Source organism: Melospiza georgiana, chromosome Z (genome assembly GCF_028018845.1).
Source record: "Melospiza georgiana isolate bMelGeo1 chromosome Z, bMelGeo1.pri, whole genome shotgun sequence".
In the NCBI taxonomy this organism is placed as follows: domain Eukaryota; kingdom Metazoa; phylum Chordata; class Aves; order Passeriformes; family Passerellidae; genus Melospiza; species Melospiza georgiana.
In genome coordinates, this window is record NC_080465.1 from 38,619,894 (window position 1) to 38,644,984 (window position 25,091).

Consider the following 25,091-nt stretch of genomic DNA (forward strand, 5'->3'; position numbering starts at 1 on the left):
ATTTTTTGTCTCAAATTTGCATGTGGGACAGAACTGCTCCTTGCTCTATAGTCTGTTTGCAAAAGAAGGCTAGAGAACAGAAGTCATATGGAAAGCTACTTTTATGAGTGTATTTGCTATTGCATTGGTACTAACACTCTGCTATATTCTGCAGACTTGGCCGTAGGCAAAACTGAAAATTACTGGAATCTATTTCCCAAATCACATAATACTTAAACTTGGAAAAAAAATCCTAAATCATTGAGTTCAACCTCTAACCATCACCACCCTGCCAAATAACTCACAGCACTAGGTGCCATGTCCAATCATTTCTCAAAGACTCCCAAGGATGGTGACTCCAACACTTCCATTTTAATGCTTGGCAAACCTTTCAGTGAAGGAAGTCCTCCTGATGTCCAACCTGAACTGCCCTGGGCACAGCTGGAGGCCATTTCCTCTTGTCCTATTACTTCTTACCTGAGAGAAGAGGGCAAACCCCACCCAGCTATACCCTCCTTTCAGGCAGTTGTAGAGAGTGATAATGTGCCCCTGAGCCTCCTTTTCACCAGCCTGAACAACCCCAACTCAATGAGCTGCTCCTCCCAGGACTTGTGCTCCACAGCCACACCAGCTAGCTCCACTGCCCCTCTCCAGACATGCTCCAGCAGCTCCATGTCCTTCCTGGAGTAAAGGGCCCAAAACTGAGCGCAAGATTTGAGGTGTGGCCTCACCAGTGCTGAGTACAGGGGGTCAATCCGTGTACAGCTCCTGCTGGCCACACCATTGCTGGCACAGGCCAGGATGCCATTGCCCTTCTTGGCCACCTGGGCTCACATTCAGTCAATGTCACCAGCACCCCCAGGTCCTTTTCCTGTGGGCAGCTTTCCAGCCACTCTGTATCAGCTTGTGGCACTTGTGGGGTTGTTCTGCATGAACTAAAAACAAGGTAGGCTATGACCACTGAACTTTTGAAATCAATATGTCTTCCAAACCTACATAAAATCAGGACAATTCAGTAATGCATGAAGAATATGTATGGGAGGCATAAGCTGTCTTTGCTATACTCTTCCAATTAAAGTATACATGACTAACTTGCTGTAATAGCAGCACGTTAGAAAAGCACAGCAGAGTTCTGGAGTGCAAGATTCTGTTGTCTATAAAATGTATTTGGATTTCCAGCTTCTTAAACAAGAAGCTTTTAATGCTTTTCCACTTAATTTTTGAGTTGACAATGTCAGAAATCCACTTTGGTGGAATAACATATGAAGTAACTTTCAAACAGTGCATGACACTTCACCCTATGTGACTTGTAACAAAGCTTTTTGTTTAAACTGAGGTCTTAGCCTAACCCTTGTACAAGTTCCCTTCATCAATGACTTCAACCATAACACGACTTGGGTATAAAAAAATAATCTGAAGTTAGCCTGATGAACAAGAAAAGAATCAGACTCCCAGAAATCATACAACTCAGCATTCATTTGTAGACAAGTGATGTTATGTTTTAGGATTAAACCAAGTTATGTTTAATGAAAGTACAATATAACATTTATATCCCCTTAGTAGAGGTAGAAAGCCAGTGTTTTAATCTAATCCATTCAGATCAGAAATACTGATACCAGATACTGATTTATTGCTATTAGTGATAACCAAATTTGAGAGCTTATACTGTCAGCAAGGTAGCATGAATACAGTTGAAATCTCCAATATTCAGAATAAAACATATCCATATCTGTAGTAAGACAATAGCAGATTCTACCAAGAATCTGCTGCTTCTTGTAAACATTGTATTTGTGCAGATGTTTAATTTCTAAAGTCATGAAAGGCAAGGTTAGTAGCAGAAAACACATCCAGTTTCACATTCGGCAATATAAGAACCCTGCTCTTCAAGGACAACTAAAAACCTAGCAGCACATTTCAAACAATATTACAAGTTTTTTCTTAATTACTCACCCTTCAAAGTCCCTCCCCCAAACCAAATCAAAACAACAAAAATCTGACACCAAAAATAAAGTGCAGTACCCAGAAAAATAAGTGTCAAGAAAATAGCCATGTTTGTTTCTTTGGGGAAAAAAAAAAAGGGAAATAAAGGAGTACTTGGCCTCAGTCTTAAAAGTACTATAATGTGTCCATCATTTTGGATTCTTCTTCATCTCTCTGTATCACAGAGTTGAAACTGCAGACATCTGTGTTTATGGAACCTTGTAGATCTCCTGTGTTCTGCAACAGATGAAAAACTGACAGCTTAATGCTTCATAATTACAAGATGGAGGGAGAAACAGAGAGAGAGAAACAGAGACTTGTTTCCATTGTCCATGTTATAATGAGACAAATTTTCAATAGAAAGGAAGTAAGATCTGAAAACATCCTCCACCAGTATTTTGTCACTGTGTCAAGAATTTTTTTAATTTGCTAGCATAGCTTGTATTTGGTCTTAATACTTCTAGCATCTAACTGCACATTTATATAAAATTCAGCTGTTTGATCTACCTCTGAGAGGTACTTTAATCAAATTATTTCAAACATGTACTTTCAATTGTGACTCCTTTCCTAATACATAATTTTTGACAATCTTTTAAGTTGTTTCTTCATTACAGAACATTGCCCTAACTGCAACTGCAAAAAACACCTAAGTAGACCCTTTTACAGGAAGACTTTCCTTAAACTTGACTTCTCTTGCCCAAAGAAGTTGTGAGGTCCCTGGCAGTGTTGAAGGCCTGGCTGGATGGGGCTGTCTGGCCTATGAAAGGTGTCCCTGCCGTGGCAGGGAGTTTGGAACTAGATGATCTTTAGGGTCTGCTCCAACTCAAACCATTCTATGACTCTATAACTTACTTGACTGATCCCATGATTCTACACGGCTTGTGGTGATGACTGGGAATACAGTTCTAAGATCTGATCAGATTTATCATGCAGTGTTTATTTTAGGAAGGAAAATGTAAAGGCAATGAACAAACATATACTTTTGACCTTTTGTTGATGCTCTGAATTCCAGCAAGTAAAAAGAAAGGCCATAAATGCCTTGTGTATTAATAACACTGCATTATATATCCTAAGCACTAGCAATTCAAGAAATAATCCTCTTTATATATCAGAAAGGTACAGCTTCTCTAGGCAGGACCTAATCCTGCCTTACTTCAATTAAATTTTGGAAATAATAAACCTACCTGTAAAAAAGATGTCCATTCTCCCACACAGCCAGGACTGACATTGAGATCATGGAGTAACATGGTCTGAAAGCCATGTGATTGTGACCAGATTCTCACTCTCGCCTTGAATGCCTCAAGTTCACTTTTAAAGGCCTCAAAGTAGCCTTCTCCTGTCTGCAAAGAAAAAATGAAGTATTCGTGCTTTAGCAATTTGTTCTTTTGAATTGTAAGCTTACACAGTGCTGAAAAAAAAATCCAGGCAGTAATGACATATTATACCTTTTGGGGAATAACAACTGTGAACAACTCAGGGATAAAGTTAGTCAATTTAAAGTTATGTTTCATGTAGATTTCTTTTTAAGACAATCTGTAGCATTTATATGCATAAGTAAAGTAGCTGATTTATCTGAGAACATGTAAAACCAAACCTAATTTTAGCCTGTAATTTATTCCAACTCAGAAGGTATCCTTACAACAGGTGCTTGTTGAAGCCCTTTGATCAAAAGTAAAGCACAAACTAACCCACATTTTAACTATACTAGTTTAGGCAATATTAACATCCATTAGAGTCTTGAACAACTAAACACAATCTATAACAAATCACAGTTTCAGTTTTCCCACCTTTTTCCTACAAAGCTCTGGATTGTCCTATTTCAGTCATGAGAAAGGGACACTTTATATAGCAGCCTCACAGTAAGGGGGAGACTTTGAAAACGTTTGTAATTAGTTACAATAGTCAGACCAGTTTAAAATCAGTTGGTGTTTGCTGTTGTTACTTAGTTATTACTTGTCTGGACACACCTGCATTTTGCTTTCCACCTACAACAAGCAAAATTCACTAAGCTTTCATTTAAGCAGAACCAGAACTATAACGAAATGTTCTATCTAGAAAATAATTGCTATCAAAACTCTTTCCCATAAGCCTAAATCAGTCAAAAAATTATTTAGCCTCACATGGTTGGAAGAAATCCCTTCTAAAACACTTGTACTGTATCAAGAGTTTCTCACATTATTACCCAAGTTGACTTACTTTGGCTTTTTGGAAAAAGAGACGAAAACATCCTCTTGGATCCACATTGCAGCTTCTGGCAATTTCTATAATAAACTGCATTACAACTGCTTGGTGTGCTACTTGCTCCATCAGAGCTCTTTTCTGGAAAAAAAAAAAAAAAAAAAAAAGTTAAAGTTATGATTTAAAGATATATTTCTAAAATTCAGCAGAATTTCCTTTTGTTCCAGTTCCTAAGCAGATGTGAACTGATGCTTACAGAAACAAGAGGACTCATAGTTAGCTATAACTAGACATAAATGTGACAACGCACTATCAATAAAGTAGAGGGGGCTGGAAGAACAGTTAAACAGCTAATGAAGTTGGTCACATTTCTACTATGCAAATAAGAAAATGTGCGCTTCCAAAGATTTAAACATCTTCATACCTGTTCAGCTTCTAGATGAAAACACCACAACATGAGATACCTAGATGTTTCTTCACATACAAGGTATGGGTGATCAGACAAAAACCTTTGACTATCATCCCATCTGCTCAGCATGCCTAATAAGAGAAACACAGTTAAGATATTCTAAAAAGATAAATGATTTAATGCAGCAAGGAAGTTACCTGTATTGATACCAAGGATACATAACAACTTGGCAATTTACTAACCTCAGAATAATAGCATGCAGCTAAATTTGGGGGTTTTATTTATACATCTAACCAATGCTGAAAGAGCACTACTAGAAGGCATAATTAGTCTTTGAAGATACTAAAAGTAGATTATAACAGTTATGCACTTCTAGTAATGCTGATAATTTATTTTTAATCAGTTTTCACAAGCTAACAAAATGGTGCAGATATCTACTAGTTACAACACCAAATAGCTTAAAAAGTTTATGGACAGATATTTACATTAAGTGATTCTAACAAACACAAATCCTCTAAATGTTTGCAAATAAAAGAACAGAACCTGTAACCTGTCAAAAATTAAAGTGCTTCTAAGATACAGTTTGCTAGACTTTTAGAGAATTCAAATTAATTATAAAAACAGCTTGATCTCAAAAAACAAACCCCCACCAGTATTGGAAAGTTAATTAGAACTTTGAATGGCAGTATCATGGCACTAGCTTCAAGTAACAAGCCAAATGTAAAAATCAGAACTCAATACTCATAGCACTTCTTCAAGTTGTCCTATCTCTGACAGTCATTATTGGCAACAGGTACCAGATGTACAGCTTCACCTGTCCATCAGCACATAATTACAACAGGGCTGAAGAGAATTCAATGGTAATGACCTGAGCTAATCTTAGTTCTAGCAAACAAATGCTGAAAGAGAAAGCAACAGGTTGCATTTCTTTTGACTGTTTTCAAGTTACTCTGTGTAAGTTCTTCATTGCTTTGAAGCCAGAAGAGGATCCAGAAGCAGGACTCATGCGATAACGAAGTCCACACTGCCGCTCGGCAGCAGCTAGCATGCAACACGTGACTTCAGAAAGCATTAATGTACTGTGGCTTTCTACAATGGACTTGTGTATCACAAATTAAAATAATAACATGGCTTTGAACACAGGAAGTATAAAAAAAAATTACCTTCTGTAATAAGACTGCTTCTTTAACAGTCTAATTTAAATTTAGACAAAGAGTAATTCTGCCCAACTCTCAGCTAGGAAGCCTACAAGATAGCCTCTTCTTTTTTTACCTGCTGAAATGAACAGCAGGAGAGATGTTTTCTAATTCCAATATCATTACACTGAACAGTTAAGGTACTTAAAAGAACCTGTGCCAATTTACTACTATCTGCATACTCTTGACAGTGTTTTGCCTTTACTTGATACTTGAAAGGCTTGCTAAGGTTAACAGCCCTTTCTTTAAAAGCCCTTTTCTTTTTAAAGCCCTTTCTTTAAAACAGCTTTAAGTCCCCCAGAAGCCAAAAAAAAAGTAAAAACAACTTTGTAAGAACAACTGAATTCTGCCAATACAGTCTTATTCTTGATTGTTCCAGAATTCCAAATATGGCTGTACTATACTATAGCATGAAACCAGTCCGAATGGCAAGCGCTTCAGAGAACCACAGAAATTTTACATTACATTACAAAATCAGCTTTGTGCTCAGTCGGATTTAAAAATTACGACAGAGCTAAAGTGACACCTAGCGGATAACTAAGTATAGTTTTGAACACACAATTCTGAGCATACATACTCTCAGTGCAGGTGTTAACAAATATGTCCATTTAATCAGCCATTACCCTTATAAATTAACAAGTAACAGAAAATAATTTAATAAAACATTTAACTTAATCTCCTTTAAAAAAGGAGAGAGCCATGGATTACCCATGCACTTTTATACACATGACTTATATGTCTAGGAATGTCCCTGCCTTTTCCCACTGGTGTGGGATATCCCTGGAGTCCTGATAAAATAAAACTGAACAGTCTGTCATTTAGGTCTTTCATTTATTAGCATTCATTCTGTACAAGAAGGAGCAAATCAACAAATTCTGTAGGAGCCACAAGATGCTGGAAAAACACACTCACCGAAGTGTCTAATCTTTTGTTCATGTTTTTGCATAAGTGGTTCAGACACAGCCTCATCTTCAATTTCTTTTCTTTTTTGATTAATAAAACTCTGAGGAAGAGAAAGATTGTACTATCACATAAAATCCACACGTACTGTTTAGTGACATAAAGGAGTTATTATACTTTAATATGTTACTATTTAAATGTCTATGTTCTAATTTTAGAGTTGTATCATATTTGAGGAAGATTTTTTTCAGAAAGTGTCTTACCTAGTAACAGAATTTCAAAGTTTCCTTATAATCTCTGAAAAACTTCTGTTTTCATACAGGAACTTACTGATTTGTTAGTAATGAGAATCATGTACATTGCAGTCTGGATCAGGAGAAATTAGGAGATGTGATAGTGATGAGAAACTCATTTTTGCTTTTTTATATTCTTCATGTCCGTTTGTAGCTCTGTAGCCTATTATTGTATAACTATTTAGATTCATAGCTAGAATTTTACCTACTCAGTTAGCAAGAAAGACAAAATACATTCCTAAAAGCTCAATCCTCATCTAGTTTCTTCTGAAACCAAGGACAACACTCCACCATAAAGCACTAGACAGGAATGGGGGCTTCAGAAGAGAGTTGAACAAAGAGGGGGAATTATCTCAACATCTGTGTTTCTAATTGGACATTCTTCTCAATTATGCTAATTTGCTACACTCACAAAACTGTAGTTTATGTCACATGTGCACCTTCAGTGCATTTTTCAGTGTGTATTTTGGTGTGTAGTGCATGTGAAGGGACCCTTCACAAAACGTTAACCAAATTTATCACCTGACTGTGTCTGGCTTGTGACTTTAGGGCTCAGGAAAAGGCAATGATAGCTGTTGAAATTAAATTGTGAAATCAAAGATAAGATCCTCCTATTAAAAAAAGTTCATGCTAAATAATTTGTATTACAGTAGACAGTATTAGAGGCAAACTAACAGTTTCATACTCTGGGTCAGATGGGACATTTAAAGACCAAAGAGTTTCAACCATCCCTGCCCAGGCAAGAACATCTTCCACTGGATTAGGTTGCTCCAAAACCAGTCCAATCTGTTGCTTCTAGGGATTGGGTATCTACAGCTTCCCTGGGCAACTGGTTCCAGTGTCCTAATATCCTAATAATAAAAAAGAATCTTGCTTACATCCAATCTAAACCTACCATCTTTGAGTTTAAAGCCATTTCCTCTTGTCCTGTCAGCACAGGCTGTGATAAAAAATGTTTTCCTCCCTCTTTCTTATAAGGCCCTTTAAGTACTGAAAGGTCACATGAAGGTAAATTAGGGCTCCCTGGAGCCTTCTTTTCTTCAAGTGAACAACTCCAGCTCTCCAAGCCTTTCCTCACAGCAAAGGTGCTCCAGCCCTCTGATTAGCTCTGTAGTGCTTCTCTGCAGCTGCTCCAACAGGAGTCCCTCTTGTATTGGGGACCCCAGAACTGGGTGCATTACTTTGGGGTGGGTTTCAGCAGAGCAGAGCAGAGGGGCAGAATCCCCTCCCTGCCCTGCTGCCCACCCTGCTCTGGATGCAGCCCAGGACACGTGTGGCTCTCTGGGCTGGCAGTGCCCATGGCTGGGGCATGTCCAGCCTCTCAGCCACCAGCACCCCCAATTCCTTCTGGGCAGGGCTGCTGGGATCTGTTCATGCCCAGTCTGTGCTGAGACTGGGGGTTGCCCTGACCCAGGTTCAGCACCTTGCACATGGCCTTGTTAAAACACGTGAGATCCCCAAGGACCCACTTCTGCATCTTGTTCAGGTCCTCTGGAAGGTTTCCTTCACGTCTGATAACTGCACCACTCAGTTTGACATCTGCAAACTTCCTGAAAGCGCACCCAATTTGTCGGTTTAATTTTAACGAAGACATAACACTGGTCCCAGTACAGACCCCTGACGGACACCATCCTTGTGCCATTGGACTCTGAGCCATTGACCCTTTGCATGCCACCAACCAACCACTTCCTTATCCACCTAACAGTTCACTCATCAAATCTGTCTAACTCCAGTTTAAGAGAAGGATGCTGTATGAGAACACATCCAAGGCTTTGCAGAAGTCCAGATAAATGACATCTGTAACCCTTCACCTATCCACTGATGCCACCACCTCGTCACAGGACACTGATAAGGCCACTGAAGAATTGGTCTGGCAGGACCTGCCCTTGGTGCAGCTGTACTGAATGTCCCGAACCACCTCCCTGTCCTACAGGTGCCTGAGCACAGCTCCTAGAAAGGTCTATTCCGTGGTATATTCCATGACCCTCCCAGGCACAGAGGCGAGTGACATATTGTGTTTTTGTGCTGTACATGACACAGAAGACACTCAGAGACAAGTAACAACTGGAATGAACAAAACAGGCTAGTAGTTGCTTCCATGCACAATGATGTAGGTCATACCTTATTAAAAACTTCTTTACTAACAGGATCTGTGTTCCATAGATTCTGTCGTTCCCTCTGGTTTAGCGCTTCTTCTTTTCTTCTCCACTCTTCCTCTCTCCATCTCAACTCGGCAGCTTCAGTCCTTGCTTGAGCAGATTCCTGATCACAGGATTCTGAATTATGCAGTGCTAAACTACCAAATTTTTGCTGGGCTTCTGCTAGGTTCCATGTGCATTCTACAGAGTGCTTCACAAATTCTCTTTCTTTTTGGCAGGCTAATTCAATCCCTTGGCTGTATGTCTGTGAGGAAAATCAGACATGCTATTTATGGAGAGAAAAATGTTGATTTACAGTTTCTATAGAAGCAGACTGGCCTAAATCCCAAAGCTAATAAAAATGCACCTGGAAGGCACCTTAGATATGCAGCATTATAACAGCAGAAGTGATGAAGCATGGCAATGTACAGCTATGTCTTCCAGAAAGAGATTTCCAATTTGAGTCACCCTAAGTTTATTTGCAAAATCATGGATCATATGCTGCTATCAGTAATAGTCTCCAGACTGCAAAAATACTTTTGACACAGCTGAAATGCCTCTGGCTGTCTTAAGGCTGGAACATTAGCAGCAGCCAAGTGTGAGAATACTCTGAATATAAACTTCTGATAAGAAAGTATTGGGCTTACTATGTCAGATCACAACAGTAAAGTAACTGCTGCCTGCGTTTCAGTATTAGTACCCAAACAAATGGCCAACATCTTCTCTTGAACTGGCACAAGAAGTGGTATTTAAGTTATAAAGCGGCCAAGGCCCAGCACAAACACGTGCTCCTTCAGGTCAAATCTGTTGAGGATGTTACCACTCATAGCTGGGAGAGAAAAGGGACACCTTAAGCAACCCTATTTATATTATTTCCAGGTGTGTGCTCAGAATTCACACTCACTAATATGCCAAGCCTTTCCCACCAAGAGTGAAGAAAAATGCATCCATATGCATTAGTTCCTCAGCCTTCCACTGCCACGTTATGAAATCTGCAGTGCTGATAGCCTCTGGCAGGGGCACACGAAGGACAATTTGTGAAAGACTATCTGAAGGAAACTTTAACGCAAGTAAATCAAACTTATTGTCCCAACTTTGTTTGAGAATTACAGCATTTTTATTTCTGCAGTAACAAGAAGAAAATTCCACCGTTGGAAGGGTAACGTAATGGCAGCTGCTTGCGAGACCACACAGAATTCCTCACAACGCGTTTACAAATCGCCGCCTCGCCCCGGCCAACAGAGACACACACCGCCTCCCTATCTGCTCCCTGGGCACGGGGACGCCGGGATAACTCCATCCCAGCTCCTTCCGCATCGCCTGCCCGCGGTGGAGCTGTTACCAGGGCGGCCCGCCAGACCCCCCCTTGTCCCCACCGGCCCTCGGAGCCCCGGCGGGCGCTCCGGCACGGCCCCGTCCCGACACGGCGACCCCGCTCCCGCCGCCGCCCCTCCGCGGGCCGCGCCGCCCGGCACCGACCGGCACCGCGCTCCCGGGCGCCAGACGCGGGGCGGGGGGCCGGGGCTGCGGGGCACGGGCGTACCTGCACCTCCGGCAAGCGCTGGCGGAAGGCGGCAGCCTGTGTCCGCTCCTCGTCCTCCTCCTCCAGGGCGCCGCCGTCCCGGGAGCGCGGCAGCCACAGCGCCATGCCCGGTGCCGTCCCGGCGGCGCGACCCGTTCGCCGGAACTGGGGTAGCGACACTTCCGCCGATGGCAGCGCGGCCGGGAGCGCCCGCCCTCGGCGCGTCGGGAGGAGCGAGTGGCGGGCGCGCCTCAGGGGCGGCACTGGAGGCAGCGCGGCGGGCGGGGCGGGCCCTGCCGCGGGTCCGCCTCGGGCCCGGCTCCGCCCCGGCCCCGGTTCCGGCCCTTGTCTTGGAGGGCGCCCCTGTCTGTGCGTCCGCCGTTGTCCCGGCTTCATCGCTGTCTCTGCCGCTGGCCCTGTCCTGTGCCGTCGGCTGTCCCTGTGCCTTTCCCTAATCCTGCCTTTTCCGTGCCGCTGGAAGGCCGCTCACCTCTCTGCAGGCTGCTGCACGGCGCTGGCAAACAACCACGTGTGTGTATGTGTGTTCATATATATACGATCCTTCAGCCCTAAGAGCTCCTGGGGAGCTGTCTAGGGTGTTGTAATAGCTTGGCTCTCATCTGGGAATGGAAGTTAGGATATAATGAGGCCATACCTTTGTGATAGCGCCCCTGCAGAGATTAAAATGTGCCCTCGTTGTAGCCCAACTTTTTTACCCATGGATTGGCTGTTTAGCTCTTCTCCCAAACACGAGGTGCTGACTGATTCTTTGGGGGTTGTAGGTGTGAAGTCTGCAAGAAAAATACGCCAGGAAAACTTTACATTAAATGGGAAGGTAGGGGACCTGTTGCTGTGTGTTGTTTATATAACAAAAGGATTACTGCTGTGGCCAAAGGGATAATACTAGTATGTTGCTCACAAAAGTCCTCATCAGATAGAAGAAAAAGAAAATAATGGTTTTCATTCAATCATTTTCTTGTAATCAAATGTTTCTGTGTAATGCTAAGGCCTATGAAATTTAGTCCCCGTTACAGGGGACAATAAAAGCCAAAAATACAAAATGAAAGAACTCCCAATGATAGCATTTTGAGGTTATCAGTAATAACACCAGGGGCCACTGAGTCCATGCTGAGATAGGGCCTGTACACCTGGACTGGTGCACATGCCTAAGACTAGACCAAGGAGTTTCATGTGAAAGTATTATTTTCTTTCATAAGGTTACATTTTCTGGTGTGTTTCTGGCTGAGAAACCAAGATATTTCTCAGTTTGTGCATCTTGGACGAACACAAAAAGAATGAATGCCTTCCCCCTGTTACTCCTCTCTTGTCTCTTAAAGTGTGCTTTGAAAAGGTGTCTTTGGTTTGTTGTATGTTTTGGGATAGAAATTGATGTCTCAAGTCTTGTATGAGATGTAATTCAGGTGTAATGTTATTTATCTTTACAAGTGGCAAGTTATTCTTCTTTCACATGTATCTCAGCATAATAAGATGCATTATTAGGCCCATTCCTCAAATGGAACTTCACATTTCTTTAAGATTTTATGATCTGGAACATTGACATAAGTGGTAATGAGAGGTCACCGCCCACATGGACAGTTCTTACCTAATATTGGTAACAGCAATAGTCTATATGAGGATAATTGAAGTTATTTTGATTCAGATATGATTGATCTGGGATCAATATGACACCCTAATAATAATATGGCTATCATCTGTTGAGATTTCTGTCTGTATAGAAGACACATGATGTAAATGAAGATCTAAATTAATGATGGACTAGTGGTTTTAGTGCCCCTTTACATACCTGGAACTGATCATAAGAGGAGTCTCAGTGTTTTTCCTGTACCTTACTATATGTTAATGTATGTTGTGTTTGAAGATTGTTTTTTAAGAAATGGTGTAGGGCAGCATGCCTGTGGCTACTGACAAGCAAGCCCATGCTGAAGCCATTTGCAAAACAGGTATGCAACAAGTTTAGAGGAACAGTATATTTCTTATCTATTTGATCCAAAGTCTTCTTGATGGTTTTCCAAATTACTCTTACTACCTGTGTGTTTCTCTAAAATTGTTTACATCTGGCTCTCAAGACACTTTTCTTTGAGTAGCATGATTGCTTTTCCTTTTCCCTCTGGTTGTCCTTGACACAAGTGGAAAACTACACATGGAACTATTATTCTCATTAATGCCTTTTCCCTGTCTCAAGGCAGATGCAGCTCTGAGCACATGACTCTTCGATCTCTATGCAATGAAACCCCACAGCCATGTTATGACCAGAAGTGGGAAATATAACCACCTCCAAAGAGTAGTTTCTTACACGTTTACTAAACCAACTGCACATGAAGTAGGTCTTGTTAGATAAGTTCATCTTTTTTCTGACCACACATTAGGGTTTTTTGTGCCTGTCACCTTCATCAGTAGGTGTTGACAAACAGTGAAGTAGCACATTTTCTTAGAAAAAACATTGCTTAGGTCAACCCTCTTTAAAAAAGACTATTGCTAAAATATTGTCTGAAAACACTCCTGTCATTAAAAGAAGGACGTTGATGCCTTAAAAAAAAAGAGTAACAAATATTAATAAAACAAGAAGAATGCAGTTGAATGCATCTTCTCTAAATAGATAGAATGTCTGACATTTATGCCCAAGTAAAATCAGTGGTAAAATTCCATTTTACTTCAAAGGGGTTAGAATTTCACTCCAAGGTGTGCAAAGAGCATTTGAATAAGACATAATTCGTTGTAGCAAAACAGACAAGAGCTAAAGGCAGACAAATTTGAATTTGTTTCTTAAAAGGTATTTCACAGGTGATATCTTAACTGATTTTGTTTTTATAAGACATTCAAACACACTTTACATAATACAGAGAAACATAAAGGAAAACTTCCTTACATTTTCTAATTTCCCCATAACTTCTGTGGAAAATTACTGTCCTTTAAGGTGTTTACAGTTACAGCTTTTAATATTTTAATTTGGGATGTGTCCTATAGGATTGGCCAAGAATTCAAGTGTTTTTCAAACATATATTTCCCAATTGTACTTGTGGTTCTTCTGGTTTACAGTTCAAAGAATTTTACTCAGGGTACTGTAAACCTGATATTTTTTCCCTACAAATTACAGGCTGTTCTGAAGTTGATGCCTATATGAATGAATATAAAATTTCAGCTTTGTTTTTTCCAAAACATTGCATATCTTAAAAAATGTTAATCACATCCTAAAATACTCAGTAACTTATAATATTCGCTAAATGTTTTGCTCAGTGGCAGCTTGGCAAAAATATGAGAATTATTTTGAATAGATATTAAAGTGTTCCTGTGAATGCTGGTTTGTTTAATGAGTGTTATAATTTATTTGCTTCTTACTGTTTTCCCATTGATATTTGAAGGTGCTTTAGATCCTACTGCGGAAAGCAAAATACAGAAAGTATGATATTTGAATAGGTGATAATTAAAATTGAAAAAGTATTCACATAATGAGTCTGACTGTCTTTCTAGAGTACATGACCTGGTACACGTTGGTCCCCCTTTATGTTGCACTTATTTGAGCCACTTGAATGTCAGCCTTTATAAGCAAGCTGCCCTCAAATAAATTACATGATTTTTCCATTCTTAGGACAGGCTGTGTCCTGACACCTAGTGTGATACACTAGGCTAACCTGACACTGTTCTTTTCATTTTTCTATCAACAGTTTTGCATTTTGAAGTCTGACAAGTCATGTCACATTTAATGGTTAGGCAGTCTTTTAAAAGCCAAAATCTATTGCTTGTAGGGGGATGTAGGAGAGAAAAAAAATATTTATAACAATGGCCTGTCTACATTCTGTCTTGCCATTGCTAGTAAACTTTCAACAGTCAGTCGTACCTACAGAAGTACATGTTTAGTTAAAATATTTTCATCCCTTAGCTTTTGTTGTTGTTATCTTATTGTATTTCATATTTCTAGAGTCCCATACTGGTGTTGTTATATTCTTAAAGTCCATACCTTCTAGCTGGTTTTCTACATGCAGCTCTTTCTCTGTAGCACAGTTCCTCATGACTTCCACAGGGACTCAACCAGGGCTCTCGACCCACCCCTTTTATCCCAGTTGCCTTCATGAGCTACAGCTGCTGCCCAACCAAGGACTCCACAGCTGTAGCTCATCCAGAGCAACAGGACCCACCTATCCAATACACAGGACTCTCACTACATTTCCCCCTTTTTTCTATTACTAACAGATGTATTCAAATACAATATAGATATTCAAGTACAATATATTCATTTCCTTTACAATACATGTTTTATCCCAAGACTCAAAGGTCTCACACACCACACAAGTACAATACACACATTCCCCCATGGCTCAAAGGTCATGTACAACACAGCTTCTTGACTCAAAGGTCATATTTCTCTCAGCTCCTGGCTGCCACAGCTCCTTGATTCAATAGCTATGTTCTTTCTGCAGTTCTAGGCTGCCTTTCCCACAGTCCTACAGCTCTCAGGCTGTCCTATTTTCCACAGCTCTTCAGGCTGCATACCTCCATCACACCAGGGTCACCAATTGTCCTTGTTATCTTATTGTATTTCATATTTCTAGAGTCCCATACTCTTGTTATGATATTCTTAAAGTCCATACCTTCTAGCTGGTTTTCTACCATGTAGCTCTTCTCTGCTGTGCAGTTCCTCATGGCTTCACAGGGACTCCTCCTGGACTCTCGACCCACCCCCTTTTATCCCAGTTATCTTTGCAAGCCACAGCTGCTGCCCAACTAAGGACTTAACAGCTGTGGCTCATTTGGAATAACTAGGACCCACTTATCCAATACATAGGACTCTCACTACAAGCTTTAATTCACTTGGAATTCCTTTGTCTTTAAAGGGTTTCAGGTTTTTGTCCTTCTGGAGCAAGCCATTCCTGTTAAAATCAACAGAAGCTCAAGCAGAAGCCACTGACTGTCCCATTGTCCTGATGGATTTACAATCCATCAGGTGTCAATCACAGAGATCGACTGTCCTGATATTACTTTTATGTGTGTATCTATTCTAGTAATAATGAAAATAATATTAGAACAAACACTTAAGGAATCAAAGTAGAAAGTAGCTCTGCATCTATCTCCTTTCTCATCTATCATTTATCCACTCTTCTCATTCCTTTGCTGTTCTCCCTCCATTGCTTTCTGTATGGGTAGCTTTTGATTATAGTCCCAGGTGTAAACAGTACATCTATTCTATCATTCAGACACCCTGCTATATTTTATTTTTCATCTCTCACTTAATGTAATAAAATTTGAATTAACTCATCTTGTGTCTTCAGGTAATAGGCAAGTAAATATTTTTCCATATGCTAATTGATTTGATACTGTAAAGGATATTAGTATCAGGATACTAAGGAAACTGGTGTTAGTTTTATGTCATGCCCCCTAGCTTTCTCTCCCTTATAATTTTAAGGACCTCCTCCACTGGTATTTCTTTCTACTCCATAATTTCTTGTATATTGTGGGTACACTCTTGAGTAGAAAAAAAATTCTTTTCTGATTTGAATAGTTTGAATGATTTGTTAGGATCAGTCATGATATTTAGTTTCTTCATCCTGATCTTCTTGTTTCTGATAGCAGTCTAGTTTTCTGGTTACATTCAATCAGAACACAAAAATGTAAAGTTCATCTTGTTAGATAGTCATCTTCAGGCTTCATATTGTGTGTTCTTGTAAGATGGAAAAAAGGCAAATGGACATCGGTTGGCAGGTGAGTGCTACTGTTGAGGTCATGGATTATGGAGCATTCATGTATGTTCTAAAACTGCAGGCTGTTTGCTAAAATTGGTTATTATTCTCTTACATCAAATTAAAAAAAATACTTTATGTTCCGCATGTAACAAATATTTCCTGTACATTTGGTATTTGTTTTCCAAGATATTTTGCTTGAGATAATAATATTTCCCTTTCCTTTTTGCTTTATGCTTTGAAGAGTTGCTGATATATTAAAGGGTAATTTGTGATATTATTCCTGGTTCAAAAACCTCAGCGATACTGGAGAAGGATGCAAAAACTAAATTGAGATAATCTATTATTATTATCTCTACATAAAAGCCTAAACAAGGGAAAAAAAAAGAGAGTGATCTAGCTTAGTACAGAGAGTGCTCATTTTCTTGTATGATTACTTTCATGCAAGCTTTGTGGGTATCATGCTGTCAGATGAGTAGGTGTAGTGTATAAAGGTTGTTTGTCCCCTGGGCATAGCATACTTTTTCTGTGTGTCAGGACGGAAAAGACTGATACCTCTAAAAGGGATGAGACTCTTTTACATAATGCCAAAGGATTTAACAATATCATCACCATATTCTGGCCCTTTAGAATATCTGTTCTTTATTCTGCATAGTACTGACGTGTCCTTCACCCATCAAATGCCATCTGTTTTAATTCTTGTTGTTGTTTGGCTCTACAAAATTATGCAGCTTTGAGATTTGGCTTACTTATTGTACTGTGGGGTATACTATCTTCTTTCAACTTTTTAAATTTAAAAGATACTGACAAACGCAAAGTCTAGTCCTCACAAGAGGAACCAGTGCCTACCTATGTCCTTGGTACGGCAGAAGTCAGATCTCATATGGCAAAACTTTGTATTGCCTTCTTTTCAGAGTGTCAAAAGCTCACAAAAGTTTTTCTTGGTTGTTGTAAAGCTGGGATCCATTAGAAAGGCAGAAAAGCGGTGCGACTAAAAAAGATGAAACTTTGAATACGATCAAACATGGTAGACTCATTATTAACTTCTCCTGAAAATTGTCAGCCTTGTAGCATGGTTTGCAGGGTTTGCTTTTCCTCTGATTAGAAGTGAACATGTCCCCGCTTCTGTAAAGACACAGAACCTGTCCAAGTGAAGGCAGCAGCTTTTTTAGCAGAATATACATTGTGGCCATCTTAGTTTCACACCCCAGGAAGGCTCTAGTTTCTGCTATAGTATATGAGCCAGATGCTTGACAGTGTGCCATATAGCTTTCCTCCTGTGCTGGGAGCTTATGAAAGTATTTTCTTTCTCTGGCTGTGCCACCTGTATGGCGCAGCACTGACCTCCTTTACTCAGAACACAGTTAATAGGCTTCTGAAGGGAGAAAAGAGCTAAAGACAAGTGTGTTGTAGGGCTTGACAAGACTTTGCCATGGTAACCCAGGACGATTCACCTCCCTCATCCAAGTATGTACAATCCCAGGTACATCATATCTGGTCATGGTAATCTGGGGTACCTTACTTCTCCCCATCCACATATGCAGAGTCCCTCATATGCTTTATGTTATAAAACATAAAGCATGTTTTATCTTGTGAAAGTAATCAGGATAGCTTGCTTCCTTCATCATCTGCACTCAACTTTGCACAGGTACCAGTGTGATGACCAGTTCCCAGTCTTGGAATTCAGACAAAAGCAGTGAGATCCCTGGGGAACAAAACAGAATTTTGCGCATATATGAAAGTCAAGCCAGTTAATCAGTGCAACTTTTATTATCTGTCCCTGCACTGCTATCTTTTGAGCTGTACTCCCATGCAGTTCCACTGGTCCCCCATTTGATTAGGATTTGTGTACTGATAATGCCATACTTTCAGCAAAGCCAAAGTTGTTGACTGTTGTGCCTTGTCCTTGAGAGACTAGCATCACCTTTTTGCTTGTAATGCATGGATACTTACACCCTCAGTTTGTAGGACACTGCTTGCATGCTGTATGGCTTGTTGGCCAAATTACACAATGTTCATTTACTACATGCTGGCTCTCTGGAGGAAATACATTTTGAAAATTATGGTGATTATCTTTCAACACTACTTTATGATGACACATCTGCTGAACAAACATTAAAGTGTTGTAATTTCATATCAAAAGTTTTTATTTTATTCCTGCAGTAGGTGGATTAGAATATTTAATTCTTTTCCCTGTGTGAGACAGTTTCTAATTGTACTGAAAACACTGAAAAATCAAGATCAAGATTTAGTAATCTGTGTATAAACATATGCCTTATATATATTTTATAAAATATGCACTAGCACAACATCCTCTATCACAGCTGTGGACATTCTCTACAACCTAAATAAGTAGTGTGCCTTCAAGTCTTGTAGTTGTGTCCATCCCCAATGTACTTTTCTTTAATGCTTTGAAAGTTAATGACAGCATCAAACTTCAGGACTGCTCTGCTAAACCAAATCTTTCAAAACCAGTGCAAACATAAATGGTTTCCCAACCTCTTACCCTCTTCATTTCCTGTTCAGAAAACAAAGTAATCAGCTGCAGCAAAGTAAGAGTTCTAGGGATATATTGAATAAGCTATTTTCTGGAGAAGTAGTTATCTTTTAGTCAAGCAGGCAGAAAACCCCTGATGTTATTGTGTTCTTTCCTATATACATATACAGGACCAAATGGTTTGGGCTTGCTGTATTTCTCTGGTTTTGTTTGCTGTGTTCAGGAATGCAAACTGAAATGTTCCCTGACAACAGAGAAGGACAGTATGCTGATTTCCAACATCTGCAGGATTCTTAATCCTGTTAAATATGTGCCATTCCTGTACCACGCTTCCTAGGCCCACTAATGTTCCAACCACCACCTGCTTCTGAAAGCATCACTATGCGCGAGACGAGCAGCATTCTGTCAAAAGCATTCACTCATTCATTCACATTTATAAATTTATGAAGTTTTCATTGCACAGCAATGGCAATTCCATATAACAGCCCTGACAGCTATTTTTGACAGGTGTCTCTTTCTTCTTTTAGTAGAGGATGACTGTGCATTTTTTGAAGGGAGTACAGGAGACTTCCTGTTCACAGAATGCAAGCTGACTCCTGCCTGTTGTGGTATGGATAGAGAATTAGCGATGACAGTTTCTCCTTATTTTCCGGTAAGTTGCCTGAAACTAGTGCTTATCATATGTGTCTGAAGAAAGGACTGGAGTGGCAGTGGCAATTTTGTGTGGAAAGGAGTTTGACTCTCTTTAATTTTCTTGAGCAGAGGGGAGTGCTCCTGTGCGCTTTTGAATATAGAAGTGCTGAGAGAATATTCCAAGTACAGGCCATCCTAACAATTAAATTTGTTAGTCACACCCTGTAGGCTGGTAGAAGATCTAATAACAAAACATTATGTTTAGCTATATGCCTTCCTCCAGAGATAGTGTGAAAGGTCCAGTCACTTAAAAGATTTTCAAGATTCTTTGTGCCAGTGGCCCTTGGGGATGCCAGATTGCTGTCCATTTTCTTTATCTCATGTATATGCCTTGTTTTTTTCACTTTGCCTGTTCTCACTCTTCTCTTGGGGGTATTTTATTTTTGTAAGGCTTCCCACTGCCTATTTTTTCTAGGGTTCATTGTTTCCAGAAGGAGAAACAGCAGCCTAGAATAATTATTTTTTCCTACTTCTCACTACATTATGGATTAGATTATGCAAAAGAAGCAATGAAACTGACTTCAGTTTTATTAATATGAGTGTATTTCAGCATACAATAACTTTGAACAGGGAGGGTCATCTTTCCTGTGTACTCACTTTTGCACTGATTCATTCAGAAGGTTCTCGTGCTTACTCTACAAACTAGTAATGGCATTATTTCACATCACAAAATCAGGTATTATATATAAATTGCAAGTATAGAAATACTGGACTTAAAAAAAATCTAACTGTTACAAAGGTCTGCCTAATACAGGAATACTTTCCATACATTTGGAATAGAAATTTAGAAATATATGCTCAGGTTAACTAAACATTACATTGTACAATTTTTTAACTTGGTCCTTAAGAACCTGATGAAGACAAAGAAGGTGGTGACATGTTTTAAAGGAACAGGTGATTTGGGGGTACCCTCAAACTAGCTTAGATACAGAAGGAGAAATGGCAGCATCACCTCATTTCTCTGGCTGGGTCTGGGCCAGCCAGATTCTGCATTCAAATTACTAATATGTCATCATATTTCCTTCCAGGTGTACCTTATTTCTTTCCTTCTTTATCACTACTGCTTATATATTATCCTCTTTGCATAAGGGTAGGGGCAAATGAAGTTTGAAGGTACCGTACCATGATTTCTCTGTCATTCTTGTAGAAGAAAGAGACTAGCTTCTAGAAATGCACAATTCAAAGTCTAAGATAAGTGAACGGCTGTTGTTCATTAGTGGCTTTACAGTATTTTTCATGGCATTACCTGCCTTGAAAAGCAAATCTGAATTTCTTTTTCACATCACTTTAGAAAGTGTCCTTTGGGTTAAGCTAGTCCACCTCCACCACTGTACAAAAGGAGCTGCTACTTACAATTAAAAACTGTATGTGTTTTTTGTAGATCAAGGGTTTCTCCTCCCCTTTCTTCACAATACTGGCTTTATGAGGAAGAGTCAAAGTCACTACCAAGTGCCTGGGTCAGTGCCTCAAGTGTGTGCTTGGAACATGCTGGCCTTGTGCATCGTGTTCCCCTTCTGGTACAGTTTATACCAATTAAAAGAGCAGACTAAAATCAAAGTGCTGCTTTTCACAGGAAAACTGCCACTGTTATTTGCTGGTGAATTTGCTGTAAGGCTTCTTTAGCTAAAATGCCTCCTTTAGTAATTTCTGATTATGCAGTTTCAATGGAGGTTTTGAAGTGTTCTTATTATAAGAGTGATGCATATGCAGTGATTAACAGTTATTATCAAGGGAATAGCACCAAAAATACAGTTCTGCATGAAGACAACTATTGGAGAGCTTCCACTTCAGTACAGAAGGAAAAATTAGGTAAGCATTTATGCTAAGGATGAAGGTCTGGTTCCAATTTTTACAACCTATTACTGAGTCTGTTTGAGTCTACTTTTACTATTGCATTTGTATCTAGATATCATAGACAAATTTCTGGTGAAAGTCAGGTTAATGAGTTAGGAATATTTAGGAAAGGAAAAGATATTCCTGAATTTCAAATTCAAAAGACACATTAAAATATTTTTTCTTTTTAACCTTCTCCTTTTATTTTGGACATAAACCAATCTGTACATTTCAATATTTGGTAAGGATTTAATGAGCAGGTTTTTTTCATATTTTTGAGCTAGGCCTTCTGTTTCCTTCTGAAATCTCTGGGCCTGTTTGCACTTACTGACAGGCCAAGTAGGCTGAGGCACCTGGTGATGTGGCAATGTTTGTCAGTCCCCCTTAGATCCATCAAATTCTTTTTTTAGTCATTCAAGTTAGTGGAAAAGGTTTCTGGGGTTTCATCTGTAAGCCTTTGAGTTTAGTCAGTGGGGTGTTCCATCTGTATGTTTCAAAGCACTAAAAATTACTAGGACAGTGCTCTTCTGATTATTTATATATATAGAGGAACATATCTCAGGTGATCAGCATTTCCAATCTAAAATGATAGCTAGCTAGAGTAACTTGGCTTTGCCTAGGTCCTGGTCTTGTATTCCTCAGTATGCATGTTTTACCAACCGTATATTTAAGAGTCATGTGTATTTTAAGTGCTACCACAAATATGTTGAGCTGTTATGAGTTACATTTTTTAAATCCAGCCATGGAGAATCATTAAATGCTTCAGCTTGAGATGGACCTCTGGAGGCCACTTAGTCCAAATTCCCTTTAAAGCAGGTGTAGTTAGAGTAAACTGCTTGAGGCTGTGTGTGGTTGAGTTTTGAATATTTCCAAGGACAGAGAATTCATAGCTACTTTGGGCTGACCACCACCATGGTAAAAAAAGAGTTTTCCCTCCATCTAATTAAAAGTTACACCATTTATTCTTGCCTGAACAAAAGCCTGGCTTAATCTTCCCTATATCCTCGCATTAGATAGTCACAGACAACTGCACAATCTCAGAATAACAGAATTGTTTCTATTGGAAAACATTTCATGAGACCAACTCTCTTGCTCACAGCTAGAGCTTGTTACTCAAAATCATGCCCAGTTGCTCATTGAATGTCTTAACCTTTCTGGGCAACGTGTTTGACCAGCCTCACAGTAGAACAGTGTTTTCTTGTGTTCAGATGGAATTCCATGGTTTTCAATTTGTGCACATTGCCTCTTGTCTCTGAGCAGCACTGAAAAGTGCCTGGCATTGCCCTCTTCATTCCAACCCCTCAGGTATGTGTACATGTGGGTAAGGCACCCCAAGCCTCTCTTCTCCAGGCTGAGCAGTCTCAGCTCTCTCAGGCTTTCCTCATTTGGAAGATGTTCCAGTCTCCTAGTCATCTTTGTAGTGCTTCACTGTCCAGTAAGTCCATCTTGTTTTTGTATTGGGGAGCTCACAGCTGGACACAGTGCTCTATGTGTGGCTTTAGAGATGAGTAGAGACAAAAGACCACCTCCCTTCACATTGCTTTTAGTTCCCTTCCTAATGTGGCCTGGGAGGCTGTTGGCTGCCTTTGCCATCAGCTTGCATCACTATATCATGGTCAGCTTGTTCACCAAAGTCCTCAAATCCTTTTCTGCAGGGCTGTTCTTCAGTCAGCCAGGCCACAGCATGTATGCTGTGTTTTTCCTCCCCAGACACAGACATCTGCATTCATCCTTGTTGCTCTTTAAGAGATTTCTCTCCAACATCCCTTTTCTGTTGGACCAAGACCCTCTGAATCTTACCTTATCTCTGATCTACAATCACCTTATAGATCAGCTAGTCCTTCTAGTTGTGTACTGTGTATTTGCTGAAAGATGTACTCGTGGTTATCGGTGAAGATGTTTAACAGTGCTGGTCCCAAAACTTGGATACGCCACTGATGTCTTGTCTCTAAACCAGGGATCGCAGCAGTCTGGGCATGGCAGGTAAGCTGTTTTAATGCACCTCTTTGTATACTTCTTTAACCTGTATTTTGCCAGCTGTTCTGAGTCTGTTAGGGGAGCCAGTGTCACAAGTCTTACTGAAATTGATGTAAACAACTTCCACTGTTCTCCCATCATCCACCAAAACAGTTACATCATCCACATTGTGGAAAGTTATCTGGTTAGTCAAGCATGGCCTCCTCTTCATAAATCCATGTTGACTACCATGTTGTGCTTCACCTGTTGGGAAAAATGGCTTCTAGGATTAGTTGTTCCTTTATCTGCCCAGAGATTGTGTTGAAGCTGCTCTGCCTGTAGTACCCTTGATGTTTCATGTTGCCACTCTTGAAAATAGAGGTAACATTTTCTTTCCTCCACTCTTCAGGAATCTTTCCCAGTTGCCATGGCATTTCGAGGTAATAAAGAGTGAACTTGCAGTGGCATCATGCAGCTTCCCCAGCACTTGTGGGTCCAACTTCTTGTGCTTTACAAACTTATATATGTACTGTTTGTTTAAGCTCTCTTTAATCTGTTTTTCCTTTTGTGGAGGGCCAGGCATGTTCCAAAATTTCCTCTGTTTTCTAGGGCTTGGGATTCCTCAAGGACAGTTTTACTAGAAAACACGGAGGCAAAGAAGTATTGAATATCCCAGACTTTTCCATGTTCTTTGTTATCAGCACCTCTACCCCATCCAGGAAGAGTTCACATTTTCCCTGGCTGTCCTTTTATTCCTTTTGCTATTTGCTACAACTACACATAGAACTCTCTTTTGTTACCCTTCATGTGCAGAAATGTTGCTAGATTCATCTCCAGGCTGGCCCTGGCTTTCCTGGTGCTATCACTACAGCTCTGTATCCCTCCTGCACAATCTGTCCCAGCTTTCACTGCGGTGTGTGTTTCCTTTTGAGTTCAGTTAGGAACAACATAGTCATTCCAGTCTCCAGCTGCCTTTCTTCTTCTACTTGTTGTGATGGCGCTTGTTGATCTTGTAGGAGGTGATTCTTGAATATCAACCAAATCTTCCCTTCCCTTCCCTTCCCTTCCCTTCCCTTCCCTTCCCTTCCCTTCCCTTCCCTTCCCTTCCCTTCCCTTCCCTTCCCTTCCCTTCCCTTCCCTTCCCTTCCCTTCCCTTCCCTTCCCTTCCCTTCCCTTCCCTTCCCTTCCCTTCCCTTCCCTTCCCTTCCCTTCCCTTCCCTTCCCTTCCCTTCCCTTCCCTTCCCTTCCCTTCCCTTCCCTTCCCTTCCCTTCCCTTCCCTTCCCTTCCCTTCCCTTCCCTTCCCTTCCCTTCCCTTCCCTTCCCTTCCCTTCCCTCCAAATCCAGAGCTGAAGAAGTTTCCCTGCATCTTGCACACTTCTCTACCATTTGAAGGAGATCCAAAAAAGGGAGGGAATTTGGTAAAAACAACAAAACCAACCAAATAAAACCCCAATCCACAATCAAAATAACCTAAAAAAACAAACAAATAAACAAAAACAAAACAGAAAACCTCTCCAAAACAACAGCAACAAATAACCCTAAAACAATGACAAAAACAACAACAACAAAACAACTCAGAAGAAAAACAAACCCCTCCAGATCCTCAAAACTTGAGCAAAACCCAGCTGCCTGCATCTACCATCAGTGTGCTGACACTCTCAGCTGTGCTTGGAGAGATGCATACAGGCAATATCTGTCACTCATAAAAGCTTTTTTGAGTTGAAATTTGCAATGTTTATATATGAACTTTGCATGATGTGCCACTCGTGCTCTTGCCTGTGTTATTTCAATAAATTGAAGCAAACCAGTTTGATAAGCTTTTA

General features: G+C 40.3%; 1 protein-coding gene across 1 annotated transcript; it reads right to left on the reverse strand.

Moving 5' to 3' along the window:
• Positions 1–1,437: 1,437 nt before the first annotated feature.
• Positions 1,438–10,766, reverse strand: CDC37L1 (cell division cycle 37 like 1, HSP90 cochaperone). Its single transcript, XM_058044485.1, has 7 exons — positions 10,617–10,766; positions 9,057–9,338; positions 6,655–6,745; positions 4,562–4,677; positions 4,156–4,278; positions 3,144–3,299; positions 1,438–2,196 (listed from the first exon to the last, which is right to left on the reverse strand). The coding sequence occupies exons 1-7, from the start codon at positions 10,719–10,721 to the stop codon at positions 2,095–2,097; spliced, it is 975 nt and encodes a 324-aa protein (XP_057900468.1). The 5' UTR covers positions 10,722–10,766; the 3' UTR covers positions 1,438–2,094.
• Positions 10,767–25,091: the final 14,325 nt, after the last annotated feature.

Bases quoted from the DNA above. Each gene is read 5' to 3' on its own strand.
- CDC37L1 (XM_058044485.1), bottom strand. From the start codon at position 10,721: ATGGCGCTGTGGCTGCCGCGCTCCCGGGACGGCGGCGCCCTGGAGGAG. The intron at 9,339-10,616 runs GTACGCCCGTGC...TTTTCCTCACAG, and splicing joins AGCGCTTGCCGGAGGTGCAG to ACATACAGCCAAGGGATTGA. The intron at 3,300-4,155 runs GTAAGTCAACTT...TTTTCTTTGCAG, and splicing joins TCTTTTTCCAAAAAGCCAAA to ACAGGAGAAGGCTACTTTGA.